The sequence below is a fragment of the Danio aesculapii genome, chromosome 17 (genome assembly GCF_903798145.1).
Source record: "Danio aesculapii chromosome 17, fDanAes4.1, whole genome shotgun sequence".
NCBI lineage: Eukaryota > Metazoa > Chordata > Actinopteri > Cypriniformes > Danionidae > Danio > Danio aesculapii.
Window position 1 is genome coordinate 44281119 of NC_079451.1, and position 13834 is coordinate 44294952.

The window sequence follows — 13834 nt, forward strand, 5'->3', positions numbered from 1 at the left end:
TCTTCATTTATAGGCAACTTTTTAACTTTTCAGTTTTTTTTCTGAACACAAAAGTAGATATTTTAAAGAATGTTGGAAAGCTGTAACCATTGACTTCCATAGTATATATTTTTTTAATATTATTAAAAAATATATTAAAATATTGTTTAAAAATTATTATTAATAATATATTTTAAAATAATAATAATTTAAAAAAAATAATATATAATAATTATATATATATATAATATTATATTATATATATATATATAATATATTTATTTATTTATTTATTATATATTATTTTATACAAATTTTTCATAGAATTTGCTAATATTTTACACCAAAAACATATACAGATTTTATAAAAAAGATTTTTGGCTGTTAAAGTTAGTCGTTTATTTTTATAGCCATCAGTGTCCAAGGCTAAACAAAGCAAGGCTTCATGGCATAAACAAATTAAAGTGACACTAAAGTTACAGAAATTCAAAACAGAAACCAAAGACAGAAAAATAGAGCACATAAAATTAAACAAGGTTTGTAAAATAAACATAACAATTAAAAAATCAGTCCAGGTAAAATCTAATTAAACAATTCCCTCAGCGAGTGAGCTTGATAAGATTTTTCTTGTTTTAAGACAATGCAAAAAAGGCGTGTCTGATTCATGCAATCTGATCTATGCTTATCTGTTAAAAAACAAACAAGTAAAAAAAAAAAAAATTTAAACTTGTAAGCAAATAGTTCATACTTAATTTGACTATGCCTCGTTTGCATATTTAAATACAGCACCTATAGAAAACCATCATACCCTGTGAAAATCTATACCATTACACCCTGCTTTCAAAAGATCTAAAGTTGTAGACAGGCAAAGGTTAGGGGAAGGCACAAATAAATTATGACAAATTAAGTAATTATTTTAAAAGGTCGTGTGATGATTTTCTACAGGTACTGTATACAATTTCAGAAAGAAAAAAAAAAACTGAAAAGAAAATCAGTCTTACCCCATACAGAACGTCTACTTCCATTCCCCGTGGCCGACGGGCTGAAGCAGATGTGCTTTTTCGTTTGGGAGCCGAGTCTTTAGGAGTTGGGACCGTTGCGGTGGGACGTGTGATTGGTGGAGGTGATGGCGGTGACTCTCGCAGCAGGGGCTCTGAATACTCCGCATCAAACAGCTGACTGTCCTGAAGCTCCTTCTGCTGCCGTGGAGCCGCACACACAACTGAGACTACAGAAGAATAAGACAAGGATGTTTTAAAAGGGACCTATTATGCAAAAATCACTTTAATAAGAGGTTTAAACATAGTTTTGTGGCAACAATCTGTAAATATAACCAGCTTCTAATGGTAAACATTTATTAATTTTATTTGTTCATAATCACACTTCTGTGATGAACACTCTTTGGATTTAGTATGGTAATTACATTCTCCGTTTACATGTGTCATCAGAGGGGGAAAGCAATGCCCAATAGAGACGATGTATCCCTCATTAGCATAAATAGGCCTCATTTGCATAAATAGGTGCGAGTGAGAAGCAGCCGTCTGCCATTATAGTTTTCACCCCATGAAGATAATGTCTGTGACTAAGAGGCATTATAAATGTGGAGTTTAAGGATGCACAAAAGAACATAGTAGTTTTCAGACTGCCTTATTTTGAGACACTTCTCCACTTTGTTTTTCAGAGAAAACACGGTGAATGTTTTGAATCTGCCACTATGCAGACAATAGGCATTTGTAGCTCCGCCCTCTTTTGAAAAAAAGCACAATCTCATTTGAATTTAAAGCAACAGTCACCAAAACAGCCTAAAACAGGTGTGGTCAAACTCAGTCCTAGAGGGCAGGTGTCCTGCACAGTTTAGCTCCAACTCTGATCAAACACACCTGCTTATAGATAATTAATGATCTTGGAGACACTGGTTAGCATGTTCAGGTGTGTTTGATTAGAGTTGAAGCTAAACTATGCAGGACACCGGCCCTCCAGGACCGAGTTTGCCCACCCCTGGCCTAAAAGGGTCAGTTTCAAAGAGTTATAAAAGATTACAGGGCTCGAAATTAATCTTTTTGCCACACAACTCACACCCACCGATTATGAACGCCGTTACTACAAGTTTTATATAAACAGATTTATTGCATTTGAAATCAACGCTAATCAAAACTAACAAGCAAAAAATATATATGCTTGCGTGAGGAAAATATGTCCCAATGAAATCCCGTTATCCCGTGACAAAAGATACACGGACCGCTCACCGGCCCTGCACACACTGCTTGACATGAATGAATTGTGTTAACGATAACTGTGCTGTGTTCTCACAGGTGGTGTCTGATATTGCACAGATGCTTTTGACATATACCTTACTATTTGCATACGTCATGTTAATAGCAATACCGCTCTTTTCATGAGCTGCAATATTAGTTTAATCTTAGTTAGCGCAAGCCCTTTTGCGATGGTGTGCATGGTGTTAGCTGCCACTTGCACGGCTGACAGCGTCTGGTGATTGAATGAAGGATTAAACAGAACCTTTTGTGCTTAAAATGTGTAGATGTGGCAAACTGTTACCTGAAAATTCCATCCCATCGGCTTTGCAGTGAATGCTTTAGTTATTTTCATAGTGGACTTGATGCCAATGGAAGTCTTTTATCCACTCTTGGAAAAGTGTAGATGGTGGATTAACATTCACCACATGATCAGTAATCAGATGTTCCATTATTTGTAGCTTTAGGTGGTTTCTGAAACTAAATCTGTCAGTGTTGTTTTCATTCACATCTTCAGAACTTTCGCGGTTGTAGCTCATGTCATCTGAAGTGATTGACAGCTGATTTTAACCAATCCATTCGCGTTCAGCTCTAGAGCAGTGGGCCAATAAGAAGAGCGCGAAGGCGGAACAAGCACTGCAGGCTTTGTTTACTGCTGCAAGTTGACATGACAACAGTTTTAAACTGTTCCTGAGCACTGCGTTTCAAGGACAAAGATGCATAATGCTGGAATGTCTCCAAAATCCACACATGCGGTGAACATTTTGCTGTGAAACCGGTCGCACGCAACAATTTTATGCATATTTTGAGGCCGCACAGATAAATTTTCGGGCGCATATGCGACCAAAACGTTCGCAATTTCGAGCCCTGCATTACTTGTGTTATTTTGAGCTGAAACCTCACATACACTTTAGGCACATCAGAGACTTATTTTACATCTTGTAAACAGGGGCATAATAGGTCCCCTTCAAATAATCTACAATCTAGTTAGCATCAAGATATCTGACAAATTTGGGATTATTAGCATCATCCCTAGGGTTATGACTGCTTTAAAGTTTCTTGTTGCGATTAATTGCTGAAGCTTTTTCATGTTATATAGATTAGCTAATATCATGACATTGGCGTAAGCTGCAAAAAAGGTTACTTTAACAGGTATAACAACAAACAACACTTACCGTATTGCTTTACAGTATATACATGTTCAGAGTAAATAAGTGTTTCAACAAACTTAATTGCAAAAGAGTTAAAAAAGTACAATAGGTAGCAATTTACAATGAAGTTTCGTTAGTAAATGTTAGTTAATAAATTAAAATCGACAGTGAAAAAAGTGATTATTTTTAAAAATACGACTGAAAAATATTTTTCAGTAGTTATTAACTCCATTTATTTTATTTAAGTTATTAAATTATAACTGTTTTAACATGTTGTTAGGCATTAACTAAGAAATTAACATCATCTAAGATTAGTTCAATTGAGTTACATAAACTCATGAATCATCTAAATGTTAACTATTTAAGCCTTCAATCTCCGGGTCAAGCATGCCGTGAAAGAGTGTTTGTGAATATAGCTCCCGAACACTTGTTATTTTGTTTTAATTTACGATATATTACAGCTGAGTACCTGGTACCACGTTGCACAATAATGGCAAACAGAAAGCAACATCGGTCTAATAGACTGAGACTGAGAACGTAGTAAGGCTGGGCCGATAAACGATATTATATCGAATTGTGATAAAATTTATGTCAATAACAACAATAAGCTCTGGACTTTTTCACTCTATATTGATCTAACAGCCAATCACAGAGCAGAAATGTGCAACAATGGGGATATAAAAGTGTGTTGATATTAGAGACGAATTTTCGGCCACTGAAAATTTATCGGCCAAAACTATGTTATGCCATTTGATAGACCTTCTCATTTTTGTGGCTTCAGTCATTGTTGGGGTACTCTTTTAAATCTGGAAGCATTAACAACTTATATTGAAATATATCGTTATCGTTCATCATGGAAAACAATTATCGAGAGTGCATTTTTCACATATCGCCTAGACCTACAACGTGGCGCCATTTGCCGAAAGTTTACCTGAGGATCTCGAAAACTACTAAGACCTTATTGCAGTTTTAACATACAACAGCCCTAAAAAAATTAAGTTGATTTGAGCTGTGACAAACACCACGGCAAATACAATGTGAATATTTTTAAGAATATTGATCTAACAGCCAATCACACAGCAAAAATGTGCAACAATGGGAATATAAAAGTGTGTTGATATTAGAGACGAATTTTCGGCCACTGAAAATTTATCGGCCAAAACTATGTTATGCCATTTGATAGACCTTCTCATTTTTGTGGCTTCAGTCATTGTTGGGGTACTCTTTTAAATCTGGAAGCATTAACAACTTATATTGAAATATAATCGTTATTGTTCATAATGGAAAACAATTATCGAGAGTGCATTTTCACATATCGCCTAGACCTACAACGTGGCGCCATTTGCCGAAAGTTTACCTGAGGATCTCGAAACCTACTCAGACCTTATTGCAGTTTTAACGTACAACAGCCCTAAAAAAATTAAGTTGATTTGAGCTGTGACAAACACCACGGCAAATACAATGTGAATATTTTTAAGAATATTGATCTAACAGCCAATCACACAGCAAAAATGTGCAACAATGGGAATATAAAAGTGTGTTGATATTAGAGACGAATTTTCGGCCACTGAAAATTTATCGGCCGAAACTATGTTATGCCATTTAATAGACCTTCTCATTTTTGTGGCTTCAGTCATTGTTGGGGTACTCTTTTAAATCTGGAAGCATTAACAACTTGTATCGAAATAAATATTGTTATCGTTCATCATGGAAAACAATTATCGAGAGTGCATTTTTCACATATCGCCTAGACCTACAACATGGCGCCATTTGCCGAAAGTTTACCTGAGGATCTCGAAAACTACTCAGACCTTATTGCAGTTTTAACGTACAACAGCCCTAAAAAATTAATTAAGTTGATTTAAGCTGTGACAAACACCACGGCAAATACAATGTGAATATTTTTAAAACCACTCTAAAAGTTTAAATAACAAATTATTTACTGTACTATTTACTGGTTCAAAGCAAGAGAAATTTCTCTTTAAAATGCAATATATGTAAAATATGTAAGCAAGATTTCATAATACATAATCGTTTCGTGTGCTCACCGTCTCCGGACAGAGCTCTCTTGATGAGCTTCTCAGTCTCCAAACACTCCTGCGTGGTCTCTGGATCCAACTGTCCACTGTAAGTCTTAAACCACTGACGGAGAGTGTCCAGAGGAGTGTGACCCTGTATTCAAAGCTCATGTTAGACAAACTGGCCAATAAAATGAATACAAAAAGCATGTAATCAAAGCTACAGTAAAACAGTGGTTTGTTGTTGTTTTTTTCTTGATTTGTAAACATTTTTAAAAATAATTCATTTTAAATACATTTTTCTGATACTTTTACTTGTGAACAATTTAAATGATCATTTCAGAAAAGCAATACATTCATATTTATTATTAATAAAAAAAATTTTTACACTATAATATACACCACATAAATATATTAAGCTTGCGCAATAATGAAGAAAAGATGTGATATGCAATATTCAATGTGATACATTTATTTATTTTTTATTGTTACAACAAACATAAGTGTTATGTCTGACCTTGCTATTGCGAACAGTGACTGACGCTCCTCTCAGCACCAGCAAGCGTGCAACACTAAAGTGTCCACAGTTTAGCGTGTCATGCAGAGGTGTGATTCCTCCACAATCTCGACCCCCAGGGTCATTTACATTAGCTCCGCGGTCCAGCAGCAATGCTACGATCTCTGAAAGAAACAGATTTAACCATCTCTGATGAGACGCATGTTGTCTATATTGTTATTTGTTATATATGTCAAGGACCACAACACTTTCTATGTGTTTATATATTAAGACGCAATAAAAAAATGAAAATAGAAATAAAAAAAAGTGTTAAAAATTAATTAACTGCATTAATCCATGCATTCACAATGCTATGAACCATTATAGAGATGGTCAAGAGTATATTGAAGTTTTCTATTATTTAAATTATTAATATTATTTAAGATGTAGATCAGAGAAAATTATTTCTTGACTATTAAAGAGCAGACCCCCCCCTCCCCTAAATCTTGTTTTGATGTCCTTCAGGGGGATTCATTGTTAATTAGGAGGACTCAGACCCCCCAAACCGCCATGTAAATTGCACCTTGATAGCACTGTATTATAGTAATATACCAAGACATACAACATTATATTAATATACCAAGAACCATAACATTTTCTGTGTTTACTGTATATATGAAGATTTTTTTTTTAATTTAGAAATGAAAACTTTTACTAAAGTTTATTTTAAAAAAATTACTTTAATCCAGTTTTTTTAAAGAAAAATACATTTTAATAGAAACAAAATAAAATCACTAAATCAATTAAAACGATAGTCAAAAATACTCAGTAAGAGCTTTCAGTCTCTCTGATGAGACGCACACGTCTTGGACCATTCATGAGGACCGGGTTAAACTGCAGTACCTTGATGACCATAGTTGCAGGATTCATGTAGAGGAGTCCAACCGCAGTAATCCCTCACATTAACCGGGTGACCCTGTCAGTGAACACATGACAATTTAATACCACAGATGAAGAATATAAACGTCTATCAAATACTTCCTTAAAATGCCAAAGCTTTTCACTTTTAGCAACAAAATGCAAAAAAATGCTCTTCTTACTTTTTACTTCTTTTTTTTGTTTTGTTTTTGTCTTGATTCTAGTCCAACTTTCTAAAAATTATGAAATCAAGAAGCACTTTCTAGATAAGTGAAAGTATTTTTTTACTGAAAACAAAACAACAAGTGAAAATTAAGTGAGTTTTTCCTTAAAACAAGCTAAATAAATCTGACAGTGGTGAGAGGAAAATAATTTTAAAAACTAGTTTGTTTTGCTATGGTCATTAACAGTGATGGAAATAACGGCACTATAAATATACAGTGTTACTTACGGCATTCTTTTTCCAGTAACGAGTAATCAAATGAATTACTGTCGTTATCATTACTGACAATAAAACACACACATACCAACAACCAGGAGTCAGAACGATGGCAAATCAAACAAGTTCAAAGGTAGCGTTTGTAAACTGGAAATATAAGCACGACTTTTCCCTTGTTCAGGTAATAGGCAAGAATGCTTATGTACCATGCAACTTATGCCCAGGATAAAAAAAAAAAGAGTCTCTCTGCATTGATGACAAGTAAATCTAATCTAATGAAGCACCTCATGTCGTCACATGCTGCCACAAAATTAGTGGCTACGCAGGTGATAACGTGAGCTCTGCTACCAGAGGAGGAGATAAAGCCACAACGTCAAAGCAAATAAAGCGTAATTTTTCACCACCGCAAAAACTTATTACTCAGACAGAATTAAACAAAATAATATCTAGATATACAGTTGAGGACATGCTGCCGTTGTCTCTCACACTGTCCCACAACAACATTAATAGTGTAGATTAGTGTACAATTGTTTATATTTATTTTATATTTATTTGACAAATTAGATTTTTTTTAAAGTAACGCAATAGTTACTTTCCATGGTAATTAGTTAGTATAATTATGTACTAATAGTATAATTAGTTAGTATAATTGTTATATATTTACAAGACAAACACTAAGAAATGCCATCAAGCATCAAGTTTTACTTCGGTATCAACCACATCACAACAATACATCACATGGCTTAAATAGTTGTCAAGAACCAATGAATAGCCAGACTGACACTCAGATCATTACAAACACATTATCCCATACACCACAATAATTAAGTAAGTATAATTATGTAACTCAGTTACTAACTCAATTACTATTTGTGAGAAGCAACTAGCAACTATAACTAATTACTCTTTTAAAGGAACGTGCCCAACATGGTTTGTTATGGAAATACATGCCTTGGAATAAAAGCCAAGCCCACCTGTTCAATGAGGTACTGAACCTGCTTCAGGTTTCCCTCAATACAGGCCCTGTGGAGGACAGTCTCCCCCTTCTCATTCCGTCTGTTCCACTGCACAGACATATCATATCATATGTCATATTATATATTAAATCATATCATATATCATATCATATCATTTTATTTAATGCCATATCAGAAACAATGGATATTTTCATGGCAAAAATATTTCATTAATAAATATACAATTAAACACAAACAAATTAATACATAACTTAGATGAGATTTTTTACATTAATAAAAAATTATAATTTTTTTTTACTTTTTCCAGGTGACACTTTGCTAAATATCTCCTTAAGTGAGTTAATTTCATAAAAAACCTTTCCACAGTCATTAAAAGCAGTGCAATAGAAATTTAGCAGAACAAACACTTTAGCAGACAACACAAACAACAAGATGAATAAAACAACTACACAGACAATGATAAAGCACACCATAAAGCACAGATCTCACCCTCTGTGTCTTCCTCTTGCCCGTGACCATCTTATCATAACCTTCTAGATCCTCATCTGTAAAAAAAAAACAGAGCATTCACTCATTTAGACAGGAAACAACATACTGGTCACATGCATGATTATGTATCTATTATATAAAAAAAATGGACCAGAAAATCTCATTTAATGAATACATTTCATAATTAAATACCACATTATGTACATTTTCTTAATTGTATTTATACTTCGATCTTTTCTATTATTATTATTATTATACTTATGGATACAATAAACTATTATATTTGATTATAGTATATTATAGTATATTATATTATTATTACACATTATATTTAATTATGTTATATTATATCATGATGTTATATAATTACATTACATTATATTATAATTATATTATATTGTATTTTGTTAAATTATATTATATGATGCTATATTAATTTCTATTATATTACAATATATTATATTATGTTATATTGTTACATGACATGACATGACGATATATTATATTATTATATTATATTTTATTATGTTATATAATATTTTGTTATATTATATCATATGACGTTATTTTATTTTATGTTTTTACATTATATTATATTATATAACATTACATTATATAACATTACATTATATTATATGCACCATGACACGTGTTGATATGTGAATGTTTTTAATTTTTAAATACATTATATATTTTATTTTAATCTATTTAATTTGAAATATAATTATATATTTTGTTATAATTAAAAATAGCACTAATTTAAAATTTATTCTAAAAATATGACATTATCCTGAAATAAATAAAACAAATTAAATTAGAAATAAAAAAAAACCTAACATAATTAAAAATATAACAAAGTCAACCTAAATTAAAATGAAAAAACTCAAATTTGAATTTATAATAATACTACAAAAACAATAATGCTGCTGAGAAATATTACTAATTATTGTCTTTATTGTTATTCTCTATGCGTGTGGTGTGTATAAATAAATAAAAATTAACAATTAAAATAGTAATAAAATTATATTTTAAAAATATTACTTAATTTACAATAAAGCCAATTAAATTAGAAACAAACAAAAAAATAACAAAACACCTAAATCAACCTAAATTAAAATGAAAAACAAAAATATCAATACATAATTACATACTAAAAAAATGCTGCTGAGAAATATTACTAATTGTTGTCTGTATTGTCATTAAGCTCTGAATGTGGTGTGTGTGTGTATATATATATTACCATCAGACTCAGAGTACTGGATGTCACTGTCCTCCAGTGGTTCACTGTTATGCACCTCCTCTTCCTCATCCTCATCTTCACTGTGGTCCAGTGTCAGTCCATCCCGCTCACAGAGCTCCATCAGCCGGGCCTCAATGTCATCACACTGGGAGGATCCGCAGCGCCTCTGGGCCTGAAGCCACACTCTCAACACACGCCTCTGAAAACACACCACATTCGCATTCATTTAGCAAACTCTCTCTTCTGCAAAACTCCCTTTAGAGTTGAATGACTGCATTAAAGAGATAATTCATCCATCTTCCTTCTGCTAAATCCCTTATTTATCAGGGGTTGCCACAGTGGAATGAACCACCAACTATTGCGGCACGTTTTACACAGCGGATGCCCTTCCAGCCACAATCCAATACTGAGAAACACCCATACAATTCCCCCCATTTGGACTGTGGGGGAAACCGGAGCACTGTGAGGAAACCCACGGCAACACAGGGAGAACATGCAAACTCCACGCAGAAACGCCAGCTGGCCCAGCCCGGGACTCGAACCAGCAACCTTCTTGCAGTGAGGCATCGGTGCTAACCATTGAGCGATCATGTTGCCCATATTAAAGAGATAATTCACCCCAAACTAAAAACCTTTAAGAGTTTCTTTATTATGCTGAACACAAAAGACATTTTGGAAAAAATAAATAAATAAAACAAAATAGAATGGAAGTCAAAGGTTAACGGTTTCCAACATTCTTCAAAATATCTACTTTTGTATTCAACAGAAGAAACTCATAAAGGTTTGAAACAAATAAAGTGTGAGTAAATGTTGACGGAATATTCATTTTTGAGTGAACTTCCTCAACTTCCTCATTTTGGGTAATAATTAATGAGCAGCCCCTTATGAGCAGCTAAGAGTTAATGGCTTCCTCAACATTTGTCAAAATATCTTCTTTTGATTTTAACAACTTTTGAAAGTGTTGGAACCACTTGAGAATGAGTAAACAGTAAATAATGTTAACTTTTGGTAAATCATCCTTTTAAATCTTTTTACTTTGCTACGTTTCTTTAAGAATGTCCTTTTTCATTTTCACACGTTAACATGTTTCAGTTAATAATATATAAAATATACATTCAAACCAATTACATCACACATTATTGTATGTATTATAATAGCGATAAGCAGGGCTTGACAATAAAGTTTTTGATCACCAGCCACTGTGACTAGTAATTTTCTAACACAATTTTGTTGTTGGGAAAATATATTTAGCATATATCCAATATGCATAAATTTGACTTTGGCATGCAAAGATTTCTCATTTTACATTTTGTGTTATGTCCACATGCCTCCTCTTTATTTATTTCACATGAAGTTTTAAGGCTCAACACTAAGAATTTACTGTACCTATTTTTTCTCTGGCCGCACCAAACTAATTATTTCCTTGCCACAAATTTTTAATTGTGTATCAAAACAAGCTCTATATTTAAATATAGCTGTATACAAACACTTTTTATTCAACAAAAATGTTCTTAAATAAGAATAATTTTTTAAAAATGTCAATAGCTTTTTATCTAAAACTATACACAGTAGTTTGTCCAGGCTTAAGGTCCCAGATCATCAGGTAACTATAGATAAATGGAGCGTTATCTCCTATTAAAACAATGCTATTGTAAATGATGATAATTAAACCATATTAACAAAAATAACTGCAAGCAAAAAAAGCAGGTGAAAAACATTCTGTGTGCAATAGGGTATATGCCAGGCATGGGCAAACTCGATCCTCGAGGGCCGGTGTCCCTGCAGAGTTTTGCTCCAACACTAACCAAACACACCTGAACACCCTAATTAGTGTCTTCAAGATCACTAGAAAGCTACAAGCAGGTGTGTTTGATTAGGGTTGGTGCAAAACTATGCAGAGATACCGGCCCTCCAGGATCGAGTTTGCCCATCCCTGGTATATGCCGAGTGTTGTTCCCATGCTGATAAACTTCCGGTGACCTGTTATTGTAAATTTTTTTCCATTTTATACGGTTCCTTTTACAGCATCGATGTTGTAAGTAATTAAAATACAATCAGTTAAACAGATTTTGACATTCATTTAGTTGCTCAACCGTAAAATGAGACAAAAAGCTGTTTACTCGCACGCACCCGTCAGAATCGGCAGGCTAGCGCAGAAGCTCCATTGAATATACTGTGGTAAAATAAATGCTTATATAATAAAGACATGGTGGGGGAAAATGTAATTTAATGCAGTGCTTCTTGTACAATCTGAGACCCACTTTATATCGAATATCACTTACCCAGTGGAGATTGCTGATTTTTAAAGAAAACAGACCTTAAACGCACCGATTTTGCATTGGCATACAATTCACCGGAAACGATTAACCCAGGTTACTGGCAAATTAAAAGTCCTATAAGCATGCTTCGGCATATACCCCAAAGTGAAAGGCTGATCACGTGCACAAGGTTGACATTAGGCCAAGTAATAATCTGTTCAAAGAATGATTGGCAACAGCGGCTACATACAAAAAAAAATCAGGAGCTCTTGAAAGTAGCAGGACTGTGGCTGCATGAGCATCTTTTTTTCAATCTATTTTTAAAGAGAAACGATCGCACCTGTTTCCGGGCACGGTTGTTTTGCAAAAGGAAACAGGAGCTTTTAAGCACTCGCGTGCATCACATCAGCTGTGCGCGCAACACTGTCGTAAGTGAGCGAGGATCGCCTGTGTCTCATCGTACACCTGATCATCCTCTCATTCAGTATTCACCTGCTTTCTTTTGTACGCTCGAACAGTGTCAATCGTGCCGCTTCTCGATTCTAAAAGCACATTTACACTCATCTTGACAAACGGTCTCCGATTTTTTTCAGCCAAAGTGGCTATTGGGAGTCTCTTCCATAACCCGCCAGAGCTATATACTGCATTTGGCACGTGTCAATGTCAAGCCCTGGATATAAGTCATAATAAGAGTGCAGTTTTTAATAACTTTAAATCTGCATAAAATCAAAATTTACAATATTTACTCTGCTAGCTTGCAATGTTATTCTTTGGGTGAACAATTAATCTATGCAAGTTAATCCACTAAAAATAAATGTTTGTTTTCAGGAGTTCACACTTAGCTGATGATTGATAATAAAGCGTGTTTGGCATGCAGTCCCGGGAGAGAGCTCTGAGCTCATAAGATCCTCGAGCCCGGGGCTCCCTCCTGTTTGAAGGGCAAGAGGGGTTTGAGCTCAGGTAGGTCTTGAAAACTCCCCTGGTTTAGTTATGGCTTATAAACTGCTGACTGAAGGCATAGATAGGATCCTGACTAAGAGCTTGTCTATTGTGCCAATTTAGTTTAGTCAATTCACTTATGTCGCATGTCTTTGGACTGTGGGAGGAAACCAGGGATTGCGGGGAAAACCCACGGAGAGAACAAGCAAACTCCACACGGAAATGTCGACTGGCCTGGAAAGGACTTGAACCAGTGACGTTCTTGCTGTGAGGCAACAGTGCTAACCACTGAGCCACCGTGCCGTCCTATCTAGGAAAAGGGAGGAGGAGTCAGGGTGGAAGGGGCGATTCTTCAAGACAAAGATAATTAAGGTAAGAAATTCTGGTTATCTATTAGAGGTGTGAACCTATACTGGTCTCATGGTTCGGTTACGATAATCATGCCATCGATTCGGTTCAATTCGATATCTCTGTGCATCACGGTGCATTGACGATGCTTTCCATATACAGTGTTATATTTTGGGGGGTGGCTATAACAAACTGTCTGTATAAACACACACACACACACGGACACACAGCACCACACTGTCTCTCATTCACTCACATACCAGACAGCACCAAACAAACGCACGCACGCACGCACGCCACGCGCGCTTGCTTGCTCGCTCAGGTGCGATA

The 13834-nt window shown here is 34.5% G+C and overlaps 1 protein-coding gene across 1 annotated transcript in view; it reads right to left on the bottom strand.

The window, feature by feature from the left end:
* tonsl (tonsoku-like, DNA repair protein) overlaps positions 1–13834 on the bottom strand; it is a 49005-nt gene that overhangs the window by 15871 nt on the left and 19300 nt on the right. Inside the window, exons 11-17 of the mRNA XM_056476399.1 lie at positions 9960–10158; positions 8720–8775; positions 8228–8317; positions 6800–6872; positions 5918–6081; positions 5431–5554; positions 981–1207 (exon numbers count right to left, since the gene is read on the bottom strand). Of these exons, the coding sequence (XP_056332374.1) occupies positions 981–1207; positions 5431–5554; positions 5918–6081; positions 6800–6872; positions 8228–8317; positions 8720–8775; positions 9960–10158 (933 nt within the window). The remainder of the gene's footprint in view (positions 1–980; positions 1208–5430; positions 5555–5917; positions 6082–6799; positions 6873–8227; positions 8318–8719; positions 8776–9959; positions 10159–13834) is intronic.